General features: G+C 38.8%; 2 protein-coding genes across 2 annotated transcripts; both read right to left on the bottom strand.

The window, feature by feature from the left end:
• Positions 1-4,017: 4,017 nt before the first annotated feature.
• Positions 4,018-4,782, bottom strand: LOC146735255 (uncharacterized). Its single transcript, XM_085507424.1, has one exon. It carries the CDS (start codon positions 4,780-4,782, stop codon positions 4,018-4,020), a length of 765 nt encoding a protein of 254 aa, XP_085363550.1.
• Positions 4,783-5,016: 234 nt separating this feature from the next.
• Positions 5,017-5,550, bottom strand: LOC146735254 (uncharacterized). The gene has a single exon (XM_085507423.1). It carries the CDS (start codon positions 5,548-5,550, stop codon positions 5,017-5,019), a length of 534 nt encoding a protein of 177 aa, XP_085363549.1.
• Positions 5,551-18,707: the final 13,157 nt, after the last annotated feature.

Here is an 18,707-nt window from a genome sequence, read left to right as displayed (position 1 = left end):
ATGAAGAAAACTGCTGGCATTTGAGTCCGTACTCCAGGAACGTTCGGGTTTTCCATTGTTATGCAAACGAACAACGAGGGATAATCCTCTGACAAACATTACTGTCCCACTGTACACGCTGACAGTTTACAAACAAGCTAATCCTTCAAGTGTCTCAGATGAGACATCTAATACAACGGTTTTCATGGTGAAACAAAATGGCCGATGTTTGAAAAAAAATTGCTGTGTCAGAGTGGGACACTGAGTGGCAGATTTTTCTTTGCCTCGTCTGTCAACGCTTTCTTTTTTTTCTTCGCCATTGCGTTAGAAAAAAAATGTATTAGTAAAATAGAATATTGACTTGGAAAATAAAACGATTTAAAAGAAAGTTGTGCAAAGTTACAGTACTCCTTTCGCACAACCTCCCGCCCGCTTCCGCTTTCCAATCACCTTTTTCTCTCGCTTTTGCGACCGCTTGTTGAATTCGACCGGACAATTTCCGCTCTATTTTCGACCGCGCAAACCCCGAAATATCACCGCCCACCTGCTCGCTCGCGCGCATTTAAAATTCGGACTAACAGAATAATTTCCGAGGTTCACATTGTCTTATAATTGTCTTTCTGGTTTTTATAGATATTGAACAGCCGACAAAAGTTCAAATACTTTTTGTTTTAACTATATATAATTATATGCACGCAACTTGACCCTTTGACCTCGATTTGGCTTGGACTGAATATTTTATTTTAAACAATATTCTGACGTGAAATACAAAATGTATTTCAATACAAGTACGACAGGGTTGTCTGGGGTTTCTTTCCTGATTGTTGAGTCTTCGCAATGTGTTTTGTATAATTATTGTTGTTTTCCCCCGATGCTGAATGACCGTAAAGCTAAATGGCAGTTACATGCATGGGCTGAGTGAAAGAAAATATTTCTAAGCCTAAAATAAAACCTAATATTACACTTCTTTGTGTATTTGTTAATTTTACATATGTTTGTCATGACAGTATGTTTGTAAATATCTAGAAAAATCTCGTCTTTCGTTGATAATTTCGATTGTTTGTTTGGAATGTCGATCCCCGTTGGTTTCTCCATACTGAGTTTAGGAAGGGCGTCGATCAACACCGTGACAATCAGCCGAGAGAAGACAAACATTGACCGTAATTCATGGAGATCATGTCCGTAATTTGTGGGCTGAAACCCCAAATAATTAATCAAGTATTATTATTTTAATATATATTTTATTTTACATCGCAAAACTAAACCATGCCCAAAACAGAGCTAGAGTTGTTCGCGGTGAAACAACCGCATTGAAGACGATGCAACTTCAGCTAGCCATTTCTTACCTTGAAATAAAAAAAATAAAAGTTCGAAGAGCATCGAGGAAAATATTAATAATCATCCTTATCAATCGCTTGCTTTATTTTATTCGAATCCATGAAATTCACGATTTTTTTTACATTTGTTGTTGTTGGCAACTTCCGCGCTGAAAATGATTGAAAATGTGGGTGTGGTTATTTTTGCAAAGTCCTGTTGATAATACGGACAAATATGGTTCTGTGACCCAGTTCGTGCTCCGATCAGGTGACTCTCAGCCAATCAATGATGTTGTAACAAAGCATATTTGACGCTAATTGAAGGGTCGTCGTACAATCCAATCACCGGCGTCGATTCACATAGTTGTTTGTGCTGTGACAGGCTTCAAAATAATTCGCTGAAAAACATATATTTTGACAGACTGATGGAATTTGACCTTAGTTCAAAAAGAAAATACTAGGCTAAGATATATTAGAGCTCACGCGAATCAGTTTTCTCTGCAAGTTGTGAAATAAAGTAAACCAGAGTGTAACAGCTCCTGCTGTTCGGTTGAGGGAGAGTATTGACGCGACACAATTGATTGGATAAAACACAACTATCAACGCATTGATCACTTTAATCACATCTAGTAGACATACGAGGTTGATTACAATATAATATTGGCAGTGACAATGACAATGGTTTCAACTGTAAAAATGAATAAAAAGAAGAAAATAAATAAAGAAATTACAAAGGTATAAATAATGTACAAGTATTATGTAAATACATAATTTTAGACAATAAAATATGATTCACACATTGGTAATATTCGCAGCTTACAGACCAATAATAGCGAACAATAAAAATACAGAAGTAGGTGTTGCGATACAAGTCAATTACATCACACATGGAGATAGCGGTCACGTGATAAGCATCGAGTGAAACAAAATTGCACATAATCGAAATAAGGTTGCGAATCTTGAGACATAACGATGAATCAGATTAACTAGACACGCATAAATCACTAATTAAGGCATTTGGTTGCACAATCATCGATCAAAAACAAATACATAAAGTTTCACGGAATTTTCCACATCATGTCGACCTAAGACGCCTCGTGTAAAATTGCATTTAGAAACCTCGCTGAATTCACTCATCAAAAAATTAGTAATTCTGAACGATGTCATTATTACAGTAACAGGAAATAAGATCACACTTACGTTTGTGTCTTGACCATGGAATAGCGTGAATTGAATGACGAATTGAGCGTTAGTGACGAGTCAAAATCAAATGCCGCGGTAGCGTGAAAACTTGTGATCTTCAAAGGGTAAAAGGTCAACTTTGAACATAACGAAAGGGCCACTAGAGGGCGCCACATATCTAACTGTGTTGCAAACCAGCAGCAACACTCCGGCCCCTTAAAGGCGAACAATTGAGCCTTTATAACAAAGCAATGTAAACAATAAATACAAATATGACTGTCATTAGGGTTAGACTACCCTTCAAGTCGACACTGGGGATTATTCTGCCCCTCTGTAAACAAGAACGCAATAACAATCGACATACTGTCAGACACAGATATTGCTACTGTTCAATGTCTAGTCTTTTCCAGAAATTTCAAGGCACACAATCTTCGTAATTGGTCTTACTAGCATCCCAGTTGATGTTCTTAACTTCACTGAGCAAACCATATTATCTGAGGTGGTTCTAAATACTTCCACAACCTGAGCAAGGGGCCATGAACATCTTGGAGCTGATGGATCATGAACCAAAACAACATCGCCCGTCTTGACATTATCTCTTGCTTTGCGCCATTTTTGTCTCTCCTGAAGAGCCGGTAAATACTCTTTTATCCATCGATGCCAAAACACATCAGCAAGATATTGTGCTTGGCGCCAACGCTTTCTCACGTAACAGTCCTCCTTGACAAACACTCCTGGTGGAAGTTTCGGTCCTGCTCTCAGCAAGAGCAGGTGGTTTGGTGTGAGGGTTTCACAATCCTTCGAATCATCTGATAACCTCGTAATAGGTCTCCCATTGACTATCATTTCAACTTCACAGAAAAGTGTGTGAAGGACTTCATCATTGATGGTCTGTTCAGTTGTCAAGGTACTCAACACCTTGCGCACAGTTCTGATGCAACGTTCCCATACACCACCTTGATGTGATGCTGTTGGGGGGTTGAATTTCCACTCAACCTGATTTTGTAGCAAGTATTGGTGAATTTTTCTTGATTCCAGTTCTCTATGGCCAATCGCAGTTCCTTTTCATCTTTCACAAAATTTCTTCCATTGTCGGACCTAATTAGCTGTGGCTTACCACGTCTAGCTATGAATCGCCGCAACCCATTCAAAAATGAGTTTGTGTCCAGTGAATAAGCTACCTCGAGATGCACAGCTCGAGTTGTAAGGCAGGTGAATATTATACCATATCTCTTCAACATGGACCTTCCATTTTTGACATAGAAGGGTCCAAAGCAATCAATGCCTACACAAGTGAATGGAGGCAAGGCGGGAGTAACTCTATCTATTGGCAAATCGGCCATCTTCTGATTGGGTGGTCGAGCATATCTTTTCCGGCAATCAACACAGTTCCTTGAAGTTGCTTTGGCAGTTGCACGCCCACCAATGGGCCAAAACCTTTGTCTGATTTCACTGAGAGTGTGATTTGTACCAGAATGACCAGTACAAATATGATAGTGGCGAACAATGAGTGTTGTGACATGATGACCCTTTGGTAAGATTATCTGATGTTTTGCATCTTCATTAATTTGTGATTTCTCAGTCTGCCACCAACTCTCATAACACCTTCTACTAGAATTGGGTCAAATTTTACCAATGGGCTATTTGAATTAACTTGTTGACCATTGCGCAGGGACTGAACTTCAGCTGCATATGACTGTTGCTGGATATACTTCACTATAGAAATTTCAGCACCCTTCCATTCTTCCACTGAGATTGGTCCTGCAACCCCTTTTCCCTTTGACTTGACAATGTGTTTCCATCTCAGTATCCAGGCTACAACCTTTATTAGTTTTGGCCAGCTGGAGAAGTGATTCATTAAGTAACTAACACTGCAATCCCTTCTAACTGAAACCGTAGATACAGCCTTCAATTCTGGGTCCCTTTCAGAGATACCCAGGTCAGCAGGATATTGTGGCCATTCACTTTCGTCTTGTTTCAAAAACTCTGGTCCAGAGAACCACAGATCACTCTTAATTAATTCCATTGCCCTCATCCTACGAGAGGCAAGATCTGCTGGGTTCTGCATTGAAGGAATGTAGTGCCATTGATCCTTGCTAGTATGAGACAAGATAGTTGCAATGCGATTGCCCACAAACGTTTTGAAGCGTGTTGTTTCATTATTTATGTATCGTAAGATGCATGTGCTGTCCGTCCATAGAATAGATTTATCGATCTTGATCTCCTGAAGTTCGTCGCGAATCATCTGGTCCAAGCGACATGCTAAGACTGCAGCCTGGAGCTCCATTCTTGGGATCGTCTGCATTTTCACGGGGGCAAGGCGAGACTTCGCTGCGACAAGCGCACAACTGAATATACCTTCTGCGTCCTTCTGACAAAGATAGGAAACAGCACCATAACCCGTTGATGATGCATCACCAAAGTGATGTAGTTCTCGATACACAACCGCTCCAAGTTTCGGCTCTTTATAACTATGCCGAATTCTCAATGTTGTCAGATGGTTCAAGTCAGACAGCCATTTGTTCCACTCAATCTCGATTTACTTAGGAATGTCTTGGTCCCATTTACAATTAAGTAAGCACAGTTCTCGAAGCAGAAATTTTGCCTTCAGTATAAATGGAGATACCAATCCCAATGGATCATACACCGAAGCTACCACTAACAAGATACCTCTGCGTGTACTGGGTTTGGTTTTTGGAGAGATAACATAGCCAAGACTGTCTTCCTTGATGAACCACTGGACTCCGAGAGCCCGTTGCAAGTCACCACCTCCCAGAGATGATAGATCCTTTGATTTATCCTGTTGAAGGGCATTCAATAACTTTACGGAATTTGAACTCCACTTGGTCAGGTTGAAACCACCCTTTGCAAGCAGATGCTTAAGATTTAGAGCAGTGCTAATCGCCTCATCTTCACTATCTAAAGACTTGAGACAGTCGTCAACGTAAAAGTTGTTTTCAATAGTATTAGTGATATTCTGCTCATGTTCTCCTGCACGGTCCTTTGCCACATTTCTAAGGGCAAAATTGGCACAACTTGGTGACGATCGTCCACCAAAAAGATGTACCCGCATTTGATATTCTTGTGGACAATTATTCAGATTACCATTTTCCCACCAAAGGTAAGTTAGGTAGTGGGAGTCAGTTTCCGGCACTCAAACTTGGTAGAACATTTTCTCAACATCAGCTGAGAAGGGAACTTGACCGAGGCGAAACCGGATCAACACACCCATTAGGGAATTGGTTAAGTCCGGCCCCTGTAGAAGAAGGTCATTGACGCAAATATCTTTGTATTTTGCTGAGCAGTCAAATACTATACGCACCTTCTCCGGCTTTTGAGGATGTATGACTGGGTGATGTGGTAGAAACCACCTTGATTCATGGCCTACAGCAGAACACACCTTTCTAGCATAGCTGTCCTGGACTAAGCCTTCCATGAACTTGGTGTACTTCACCTTTAGAATGTCGTCTTTCTTAAGTCGAACCTTGAGAGAATTCAACCTTTTCAAGGCCATTGACTTGTTGTTGGGTAGCACTTGAGGATCTGTCTTCCATGGCATAGCTACTTGATAATGACCATCTTCAAAGCAAATTGATCGTTTCATGATGTTGATAGACTTCATGTCATCACGAGACATCACAGTTCTTCCTACATTGGTGTCATTGAAGTCAATGTTACAAAATGTTTTAAATTGTTCATCAAGAGAAGGATACTCTAGGCATTGCCTATTGGAGTTAATGAAATTACACATGTTCTCTTGTTGGCCTATATATAATGGACCATTGACGACCCAACCACACAATGTTCGTGTAGCATAGGGACCACCATTAGTTGATGTTTTGACCTCAAGGGGTTGATGCAGTTCTGGAATGTTAGTGCCAATCAATAGTCCAACTTCTTCATTAATATTTGTCACCTGAACACCATCAAGATGTGGCCACTTATTGATATCTTCCTGCTTAGCAATTGTGTGGCTGTCCACTGGCAAAGTTGGAATAGTAAATACTTCGGGAGCCATAACGACAATATCCCCATTCAAATTGGAGATTTCAAGTGTTAGTAGTCTCCGTTGATTGGTAGATGTGCGGTCTATTGTCTTCAAGTCAATTTCGGTTTTCTTACCCTGGACGCCTAATTTCTGAGCGAGAGATTCAGTACAGAAACTTATGTTTGATCCATTGTCTAAGAATGCATATGTCTTTACAGTTTTTCTTCCTCCTGAGCACCTAACACTGACAGGCACTGCTGCAAACCCAATGATGCTATTTTTACAAGTAACGGCTGTTGATGTACCCTGATGCGACTCACTCAGATTTTGAGCTTGAATTGAAGATGATGCTGGCGAATTACTAGGTGTGGTTGTTTGATGTGTCGTAACTGGATGAAGAAAACTTGAATGCTTATCAGCACACAGCTTGCAAAAACTCCCCTTTCTGCAAGTACTAACAAAATGACCAGGGTTGAGGCAATTGCGACACAGCTTCTTTTCTTGCACAAACCTCCTACGTTCCCCAACTGACTTCTTGAATTCCCCGCACTGTGACAGCCAATGTGAAGAACTACACAGGGGACAGTTCCTTCTAAATGGTTTTGATTCAGAAATGTGAGGTGACACACTAACTGCTAACGATCTACCACTTTCCTTTTGTTGATTGGAAATTACAGAGAAACTTGGATCATTTCTCATTACTGATTCTTGATGAATGAAATTGTAGAATACTTCAAATGGTGGAAATAAAACGTTGTTGTTTGTCTTGAAACTAGCACCATGCTTCATCCACGAAACTTTCAGGCTTGGAGGTAGTTTTTGCATAACTACATTGAGCCCATGGGCAGAGTCAAGGCTGGCAAGACCAGGATATTTTCCAGACTCCTTCATGTGAAGAACTTCTAGAAGTAGGTGATCTAAATGCTGCAGCTCGATTGATTCCTTAATGGTGAACCTTGGAAATTCTTGTAGACGATTCATCAAATCTTGTTCAATCACCTCTACTGCACCATATGTTTGGTCCAGGAGATTCCATGTATGTTTCAGAGCTTCGATTGGTTTGTCTACATAAACACTTTGAAGTGGTGTAACCAGTTCTGGTGAACTGTTTCCCAACCATCGCATAATCAGATTTACCTCTTGTGAGGGGGGTACATTTAACTCACTTATAGTGCTCATCATTAATGCCTTCCAGGCCCTGTAAGAAGTTGCACTGTCGTTGAAAGTTCGAAGACTAGAACTCAATAGCTCTTTTCTGAACATTATGTTGCCCATTTCAGTGATCACATTTGCTGATTGATCAGACGGAGTCTTGGTGGACTGTTGGCTGACATTAACTAACTGCTCCTCCACATGAGTGGATTGTTGTTTTCTCTGAGGAGTGCCTGATTGACCTGTTGTCAAAGGTAGTGCTGGGGATGGCAAAGTCACATCATTCACACCGAGTGGAGAAAGAAGATTCACATTTCCTTGAGGGGGTTGAGCTGACCACCATGGGTCTTCAAATGACAGCACTTGAGATCCCGGTTTCTCCTCTCCCTTTGTGACATCTTCGACTGGGTTTGACTCTAGGGCTTCATATACCCGTTCTTCCGCCTCTGACTCAGCAAGCTGGGTTTCTTGCTCGAAACGTATCCTTTGTTGCTTTAATTTGAGCTCCTCCAGTTCGAGTGCTTCTGTCTGGGCCAGTCTTTGCAGTCTAACTTTCAAAGCTGCACCTTTGGCTGCTGCTCTTGCCTTTGATGATGCCGTACTGGCACTTGAAGATACGGAAATATTGTCTGGTTGATCCATGACATCAAGAAACTTGAAACTGTAACAGCTCCTGCTGTTCGGTTGAGGGCGAGTATTGACGCGACACAATTGATTGGATAAAACACAACTATCAACGCATTGATCACTTTAATCACATCTAGTAGACATACGAGGTTGATTACAATATAATATTGGCAGTGACAATGACAATGGTTTCAACTGTAAAAATGAATAAAAAAAAGAAAATAAATAAAGAAATTACAAAGGTATAAATAATGTACAAGTATAATGTAAATACATAATTTTAGACAATAAAATATGATTCACACATTGGTAATATTCGCAGCTTACAGACCAATAATAGCGAACAATAAAAATACAGAAGTAGGTGTTGCGATACAAGTCAATTACATCACACATGGAGATAGCGGTCACGTGATAAGCATCGAGTGAAACAAAATTGCACATAATCGAAATAAGGTTGCGAATCTTGAGACATAACAATAAATCGATGAATCAGATTAACTAGACACGCATAAATCACTAATTAAGGCATTTGGTTGCACAATCATCGATCAAAAACAAATACATAAAGTTTCACGGAATTTTCCACATCATGTCGACCTAAGACGCCTCGTGTAAAATTGCATTTAGAAACCTCGCTGAATTCACTCATCAAAAAATTAGTAATTCTGAACGATGTCATTATTACAGTAACAGGAAATAAGATCACACTTACGTTTGTGTTTTGACCATGGAATAGCGTGAATTGAATGACGAATTGAGCGTTAGTGACGAGTCAAAATCAAATGCCGCGGTAGCGTGAAAACTTGTGATCTTCAAAGGGTAAAAGGTCAACTTTGAACAAAACGAAAGGGCCACTAGAGGGCGCCACATATCTAACTGTGTTGCAAACCGGCAGCAACACAGAGTAGTGTCGATGATTTTCAGCCCTGACGGACTTTGAATTGTTCATAGACTGGCCACCAAATAGTTATGGCTATAACTAAATTTGACACGTTTTTCTTTTAAGCCCAATAAATTATTCATACATGTCAAGCTCTGTTCGATTTTTTCAGGGCATGTAGTCGTTTTTAGTCGAAAATATTTTTTGTGGGAACACTTTTGCGGTACGTATACGGTATAGACCGAGCTCATTCAATGATCGTGACTTAATTTTAAAAATTGAATGTCAAATTTTACCAGACGTGGACCGATGTGGATTCGATATCGTTATTTTTGGAATTAATCACTAACATTTCCTCGTTTCTCTGCTCTGTCAAAAGGAGTTACCTAGGCTTTTTTCGCGTAACTGTCTTATTAAAATAAAAATAAAAATATTACATCTAGAACAAGCACCCAAAACACGTAACAAGAAGTCCCAGTTCAGTTGCTTTCACGATACAAGTGTAATACAACTATTAGATTTGAAGTGTCGTTCAGAATGTAATAATAGTTAATACTAGTTGTATGTTCACACTTTACTATCAAAACCACCATTTCGACCACCCATGTGCCAGTTTTCAGTGTTTGGGCGAGCGGTCAATGTTTTCAATGAGCGAGCGAGCAAAAAAAAAAACGCGATTAAAATGCGGTCGGTTTCCGGTCGGACAAGACCGCGTGGTCGGAAATTAAGCGATAAGCGGTCGATGTAAAAGCGGAAGGTTGGGCGAAATGAGTACTGTATGACCATGTTTCTCCGACAAAGTCTCAACTGACAATAATGCTGACAATGGACGTTAGATAAACACGCATTGTTTGCAACTGGAAGCTTATCACCCGTTATATCAGAATCGTCAACAACAGAGTATACAGATAAGATGTTATCATTTAATTCCTTCCAAAGATAAACACTATGCAAATATCCACGAAACGGCAGTTGTAGTCTTTTCTGCTAGTGTTTTAAAACACTAATTTGAGCAACGTTATTTCGCAATTTCGATCTTTTGTAAACCTGGGGTGATGTATCAAGGTCTAAAGTAACCGTTTTATCATTTTTTGAAAAATCAAGAAAAAAGTGAAAATTTCCCTTCTCGCTACCTTAATGTATGCCATTTCTAATTGATGATTACATTATTGGTCAGTTAAGGGGATTATCTTTTCAGCCAACCACTATCCTAGTACAGGATTAGGAAAGTTTATTTTTTGGATTACTGACCATGCTTTAAATAAGCCTCTTTTAGCACCTTGTGTTAGACTGCACCCAAGCAAGTGTCAGTATACTATGCTTATTACTGTTCCTGTAACTTCGTTCTTAGCTAGTTGTATAGTCTGTGTAGTACTGTTCCAGTAATAAAGATATCCTGCTGTGAGTATCTCAAATGGTTAATTTGTATCCAGTTGTTAATGACTTCATAGTTGTGATATATGATCTCATAAATCAGTGTCTACTACAACAATCTCCACAGTAAAAAACTAATCCCCCCAAGAAAAATGTAATACCTTACGTATTAAGTTTCTGTTGCGACAATTTAAATCCTGGTTCTGTAGCTTAGTTCTGTTTTGTAAATTCAGTTTTTGTTCCGAGAATTTATTTTTGTAAATTAAATTAATACGAAATAGACTTTCTGTTTTCAACATTGTTCAGGTTTTTTTGGAGGGGGGGGGGCAACAGATTTTGACCAAAAAATATTACAGGAATTTTTTGCATTTTATTTGTCTTGAAATTATGACTAAAAGCAGCTAAATGAAATTACAAACTATTTAAAGTGTACAACTCAAGTATGAACAATATCTTTAATAATGATGATTTTCATTAGCGGAAGCTTAATACTACATTTATATGCAATCTTTTGCATGTATAAACAAAGAGAGGAAGGTGGCCGCATTCAAATAGTACTCCCTCTTTTGTAGTATTTCGTTCAAACGCCTGAGCCATTTTCGGTACTTTTTTTATTACTCCATAAGTGTGATAAGTCCATATTTTGGTCCCATAATACTGATTTGGTAAAATCATTAAATCAAACAGTTTGAAATGAACTCTATAGAAACACCACTAACAAGCAATTAATAACAGGTCAATGCCTTATATGCTTGGTGTGTTAAAAAGTCAAAACAGCTTTGGACCAACAATTTCTGGAAGAAAGAAATAAGCCTAAATATTTGTAATAGCTTATACATTCAATTTGCCCACCCTGAAAAAACACCTTATATAAGTATATTTATATATAATTTACTGCTCACAAATTAAACAACAATACAGACAGAACCGATTTGTTTTCAGACAAACAAACCCACCACAAAAAACAAACTAAAACTGTAGAATTATAATTTAATTGTGTACGTTGCATTTGTTTGATATTATTTGCTCCAAATAAGTTGGAATATACATAATATATGTTTATTCAAGGCACAAAGACACCAGCCTTTTAGTACAAATAAAGTGATTCGACATGGAGGGCTAATGTGATAGGTATTTTTGATAGTTAAAAACCTTTCACTTAGGTAACCGGGATTCGGTCGTTTCCACGCTAGGCTGACAAAAACACACACAAGCTTCGTTCATGTTCCCAAACGATTCTCTGCCAAGTCCCTGGTTTTCACCCGAGACAGCATTAAATCACTCTTTATTTCTTGTCACTCCTTAACCAATTACAATCAGTATAAGAGACTCCAAGGCCTTGCCTTCAAACAAACAACCAATCACATGAAAGTTTTACACATCATAATCAATTAATTACTCGTCAAGCTGTCTAGAAAAAACACTTCTATATATTGTCAACACTAACTAATATTGATGGGGTAATAGTCTTGCACTAACATCCACAAAGATACCACCTTAGTTAAAATCGCAAACAACATTGGTTTAGAATTACAGCTACTGTATTGTATCTTAAAAACTGCAGAGTCATAAGATGTTTTTGGTTGATTTCGACCAGCTCGCCATCTGGTCTTGTCATTAACCTTTATCAGTATATGTCATGGCAAACACTGTCAAACTGACTGAAATATAAATCATGATACAACCCCCTGTTTTACATTCTGCATGTTCTCCGAACATACCGTTCCAATACCAAGGATGTCATCACATTTATATTTCACACGTCAAATACATCAACAATTGTTATGCAAGTAAAATACACTCTAATATAACAAAATACATAGTTTCAAATGAGTAAATACAATGATTACATATGGTAATTATAATTTCAAATAAAAAGCTATAAATTTAAACACTACTGTTATGATTCTAAAATACAATAGTTATATATATTTAAATAAAAAGATTATGAGGTTAAATACATTGGTTATATTTTCGAATATCCTACTCTATCAAGGAGAGGTGCCAGCACTTCACTTGCTATCCCAAGTATTCAGTATTGGGTTCCCTATCTACTGCATACTAGTAATATCCCTGGGAATCTCGGTATATACTTCAGATAGACCTACCAATAATCTATAATGATTCCCTACCCCTTCCACAGCCATGCACTTACTATCTTTCCACTTTGGTATCTTAACGGCTTTGGGCAAAGGAATTACACGTTCTACACCATGAAATTTGTATTTTAAATCACCCCATTCGATATTCAACACAGACGAAATTATACCACGTTCAACTGTTAAATTCGACCCGCTTTGCAAAAGCTAAATGACTCGGAGACACGTACAGGGTCATAACATTTACCAAGACATACAGCTTGTCATTGGATATCTCTAAAATTAACTTAGTACGGGGCAATTTAGGTGCACGATACATTATAGAGCGATTACGATAACACTTGCACAATCGAATAACCGCCAATATCAATAAGAATCCTGAACACATTAAAATCAGAATTAACGTTTCATTTCGAAGTTGGATCATGGAACTCTTCAAATCTCGCAAGGGATGGTCCGTAATTAACTCGTCTACTGGCAAATATAACGTTTTAGCCCGGGCCCTGGGAAGGGTTGCAATCAATATGCTCAAAGTTTTCACCTTACAAACTGTATATACTGACAAAATCAGTGACCCTGTGCATATAATAGCCAGAATGGTTTCAATTATAGTAATAGTTTTGACTTCCAAAAACGGTAAGGCAGGGGTTTCATCCATAATGTCGCTAAATAATTTGTCTGCTTTAGAATAATAAATTGGTTTATTTTTCCTTAATAAATCTGCCGTTCTGTTTAAATCTACCACCAAACGTGCGTCAGAACGTACAATTTCCTCAAAATTCCCTCTGTTAATGGTGATGTTAGGGAGTTGTACTCGCCACGGGTTTTCATACATCGATTCCCCCGTAATTTCTGTCAAATCATCTGGGTCATAAAAGGGTATTAAAATGGCAAATTTACCGGATGCAGAAACGTGGGGGCCTCGTCTTCTGTGCAACTAGTTAACAATGGCGATATATAGTAATTGTCGGAATTTATAGCGCATCCACAGGGCAATTTAATTATACACATTGTACAACCTTCAATAGGCTCAGGGCTTTTATCCCCGCATGCTATTAACCATTTTGTATCATTGCTATTCACCAAAATATTCCCCTGTCCGATTTCGAGAATCTTAGGGTCGTATACTGGGTTGAGTATTAAATCTATTTTACATGTGTTATGAATTTCCTCTTTATTATCATAGAACAAGGATTTCGTACACGACGACTTACGCATATTTATCATGGTAATTACAGAGGGACAATCTTTTACTGTCAGACCAGTACAAGACGAAATTTGGTCTGTACTCATTTCAATGTAGTAAGTTTCATCTTCATTAACCCCAAAATACTCTGCAACTGACGTTACCTTCGTGTGCCTGTTCTTTGCTGTATTATTGTCGAAATGCTGAGGTTTATCACCTAAATCATAAGGGAGGGGCATAGGCATGACTATCACTTTATACACTTCGAATATGTCGTTTTTTATTGTAATGGGGATTCCAACCTTCATGTACACATTATTGTCTGTACGCCGAAATGTCACTCTCGCATTATGGTAATAATAATTCAAATTCGTGTATGCTATATCAAAATTAGGATATTTCTTTCGTAGTTTCTTTCGCACTGCCCTTAAAGCATCCCCTAACACTCTCGGTCCTACCAACTGCAAAGGTAACCTTTCTTGTAATAACACGTCAATCGAACTCACCCTACGTTGTGTCTCCCTTTCAAGTAACTGTAACGCTTGCAGCCGTTGAATAGCATATCGAAACATTAAATGTGTGGATCACCGTTCATAATTTAATTCTTTTTCTAACGCCTCTTGATTTAGTTCCATTCTGTTCAAGCGCTTTCTCCATTGCGATAAATCAGATACGATCGAATAAATGGCCTCATGATTTTCCTTAATCCCATTCAGAGCATTCTCTATTCTTTTATTTGTTGTGAAAACATATGAATTTAAATCATCTTCGTACGCAACAATTTGATCTGTCATAACCTCGGTGGAACTTTCCAATGCCGCTACATGTCGTCTCAAAATATTTACGTCGTTCGACGTGGCCGTTCCGAATAAAGATTTCGATACCTTCCCTACAAAGTCTAATAATCCCCTTTTCTGTCGTTCATTTCCCAAATTCTTTTCCTCTATCTTTAGAAATAACACACGAATCGCTCGCTCATCTCTCGAAATATGATACATATAGAACTTATTCTGTTGTTCAACTAACTTTAAAGTTTCCCCGTATTCCTCACAAAACTTCGGAATGAGGTGAACTGTTTCGTTCGAACTTAATGACCCATTCACACTCATCATAGGAATATCTAAATAAGGTATTGCGAACGTATGATGCCAGTACGTTAAGCTGTTATCGATGTTTGCTACCCGTTCAAACAATACTCCATAATTGGGGCGCAGAACATAATCTCTCATCTGCACAGACGGTTTCCATCGTACGACCAGTAATACACTAATAAATATCAACGCTATTCTCATCTTGACATCAATTTTTCGGGAGACGCACTATAAATTAGTAATGAAATGAAAAGAAAGGGGTATGACATATGATAAATGAAAAATCCGTGGCCAATTCTCAATTTGCGTGATCGAATGGTAGAATTAAGTACCCACCTAAAGCGTTTCCTATGTTCTCATCAAATTGTCCATGGCGTCACCACCCGGCGTCTTCATGAAAGTGTGACCCCCAACACCAAACCCGTACGTAGCTATAGTGCGGACATCACACCTCCATGTAATTTAAACTTAGGCTTTATCATAGATTCTTTCCACGCTCTTTGAGAAATGATCTCGTATGAATGAATTCGTTAAGTATTATCGTTAGTAATGAATGATGTGCGTCCCAGGGCCTAAATAACACTCGTCTTGTCACACACTAATCTCTTTTTAATATACTTCTAAACCATTAATCAACTTTTCCCGCCTTCTTTTATTCGCTTTTGTCGACCCCATAAGGGGTACCGGATGGTCTTCTAAAAATAATCTCGCCTGTTCGTTTAAATTATCATAACATTCCCAAGAATTTTGATCTTTCAGGTACCCCACCCATTTAATAAGATACTCTTTTCTACCGTTCCTCAGCCTCCCCTTAATAATCTTTTCGATACCAAAATATCCGCTATTCTTACTATTCATCTCTGTGTCTCTGGGCCCTACCGAATCATTTTCTCCTTCGGGTATATCATCTAAATTAGGAACATTTTCTCCAGAAATTTCCGTTTGAGTGGGTGGGGTTCACTTTGCATTTCCGTACCCCTCTCATCAGCATTCACGGTTTCAAACTCAGGGGCTTCCCCAAATATATCCCCTTCATTTTGTTCCTCGCATAAAGCTCCGCGTTTCAGTCTGTTCACATGAACTATATTCTTAAATATTTTCCCATCGCATATGCGTTGCAATCGAAAGTTCACGGGAGATACTTTTTCGAACATGCGATATGGGCCGTGCCACCGATGTTCTAGTTTTTTACTCAATCCCGATGTTGCTTTTGGCGTGTACAAATAAACAATATCCCCAACTTGGAACGTACTTTCCTTCGCTCTCCTGTCAAAATAATATTTCATTTTTCCTTGATTAGCCTCAATGCATTTTAAAGCAGTCTCATGGGCAACCTTTAATTTTTTTTTCAGTAATTCCGCATAATCTCGGGGTACCTTATTCTCTTGTTCTGGTTCTAATAACACTGTGTCTATTGGCAACGTCGCCCGTCTCCCATATGTTAAGTAAAACGGTGTTTCTTGAATCGTTTCCTGTTTAGTTACTCTATACGCAAATAACGCGGCCGGTATAAATACATCCCAATCTTTCTGTCTAGAGTCGCAAAACATACTTAATATTTGAATTAATGTTTGATTAAAACGTTCCGTATTCGCGTTACATTGTGGGTTATATGGCGTCGTGTTTGCTTTTCTGATTCCAAACATTTGGCAGGTCGCTTTGATTACTTCTGACAAGAAATTTTGACCCCTGTCTGACAAGAGACATCTTGGTGCTCCGTACCTGCATATAATTTCATCAAATGGAATCCTAGCTGTTGTTCGAGCATTCATGTTTTCCGTCGCGAACGCCTCAGCCCATTTCGTAAAATAATCAGTAAACACGATAATATACCGATTTCCCGCCCGAGTTTTATGCATGGGCCCAATAAAATCAACTCCGACCCTATGCTAAGGGGCTTCTATTTTTAACGGTATCAAGGGGGCCTTGGAGCGTAGTTTAGGAGATTTCCTAGTGGCGCAATCTACACACGTAGACACCCAACTATGGATTTCAGAAGCCATTTTTGGCCAATAATAACGCTGCCTGATTGAAGCATAAGTTCTTGCAAACCCAAAATGACCCGCCGTTACTTCATTGTGAAATTGTTCTAAAACGCGATTTCTTAATTTATGCGGAATGACTAACTGATTTACGCAATCCTGTTCTTTACTAAATTTACCCTTGGGGAACCAGAGGTGATATAATTTTTCATTCTCCATAACATATTCGTCTCTAGTATATGCTAATATTCGCGCCTTGCGCGGTTCAGGCGGTAGGGTCCCGTTTATTAAATAATCTATTATTTGGCTTATCTCTGGGTCGGCTCGTTGCATTTCGCTAACATTACACCAGCCTGTGTCTGCAGGCGTTCCACCGACTACATTTTCTTCACAATATACGTCTACTGTTCCTTCATTATTAATTTCCGGTTGGACTTTATCAGTTACTAAGGATACTATTCCAATCAAATCATCGTCTTCCTCTAATTCTGTAATCGTTTGGGGCCCCTCATAGGTACGTCTAGACAATGCATCCGCGTTTTGGTGAATCTTACCGGGCCTATGTACAACTTCAAAATCATACTGTTGTAGGGCAATGACCCACCTTCCGATTCGGCCCTTAGGTCTTACTAACCCAAATATATACTTTAAACTTGAGTGATCTGTTATTACCTTGAACTTTGCGTGCCTTAAATATGGGTCGAAATATTTAATTCCTACCACTACGGCCAAAGCCTCTAATTGTGTTATAGGATAATTACGCTCTGCCGGGGTCAACGCCCGCCCGCCATACGCAATAACTCTATCACGTCCGTCTTGTAATTGCGATAAAATATAACCGATGGCTTGGCCAGAGGCGTCGCAACTTAATATAAATGGCTTCTCAAAATCGGGGTATGCCAATATAGGCGGATTTGTTAGCGCTTCTTTCAGCTGTTCGAATGCCTGTTGACATTCTTCCGTCCATTCAAACGCAATATTTTTGCTAGTCATTGTATTCAAAGGCCTGGCTATTTTCGCATATTGGAACACTAACTTTTTATAATAATTACAAATACCTAAGAATCCTCTCAAACTTCTTACATCACGTGGAACGGGGAAATCCCTTATGGCTGCACATTTTTCTGGATATGTTCTGATACCATCCTTACTTATCACGTGACCTAAATATTTAACCTCTTTACACACAAAATTACATTTTGATAACTTCAGTTTTAAATTAGCCTTTCTTAACCTTTGGAATATTTGATTCAGGTCCCCCAAATGTTTCTCAAAAGTATCGGAAAATACGATTATATCATCTAGATAAACTAAACAACTCTTCCAATTCAATCCCCTAAGCACAATATTCATGAGCCGTTGAAATGAATGTCCACTCCCAGCGACCCCCATCGGACATCGGTTAAATTGATAATTCCCAGCATGGGTCGTAAATGTAGTGAGTTCACGACTATCTGGATGTAGGTCTAATTGGAAATATCCACTTTTTAGATCAAGCGTTGAAAAATATTTGGGTTTGGCTATTCCTAAGGAGTCAAAACAATCCACTATTAAGGGTAAGGGGTATGGTTCTAATTTTGTGATTGCATTCAACTTTCTATAGTCGACACAGAATCGATAAGCATCCCCAGGTTTCGTAACCAAGACAACAAGAAAACTCCATTCCGAAACAGAAGGTGAAATTATATCTTCAGATAACATATCATTAATTTGTTTTTCAATCTCCGATCTTTTTTGAGGAGTGACCCTGTATGGCCGACAACTAATTGGGTCGGGGTCGCCTACTAATCTTATTCTAAGTTGGATTAATTTTGTGTGACCCATATGTCCGGCAATTTCAGCAAATAT

This window comes from Saccoglossus kowalevskii, chromosome 13 (assembly GCF_978046115.1).
Source record: "Saccoglossus kowalevskii chromosome 13, keSacKowa6.1, whole genome shotgun sequence".
Lineage (NCBI taxonomy): Eukaryota > Metazoa > Hemichordata > Enteropneusta > Harrimaniidae > Saccoglossus > Saccoglossus kowalevskii.
Note: the sequence above shows the minus strand (reverse complement) of the source record. Positions and strands in the feature narration are given on the sequence as shown.

Excerpts from the sequence above, each read along its gene's own strand:
- LOC146735255 (XM_085507424.1), bottom strand. The coding sequence starts at position 4,782 with ATGCAGACGATCCCAAGAATGGAGCTCCAGGCTGCAGTCTTAGCATGT.
- LOC146735254 (XM_085507423.1), bottom strand. The coding sequence starts at position 5,550 with ATGCGGGTACATCTTTTTGGTGGACGATCGTCACCAAGTTGTGCCAAT.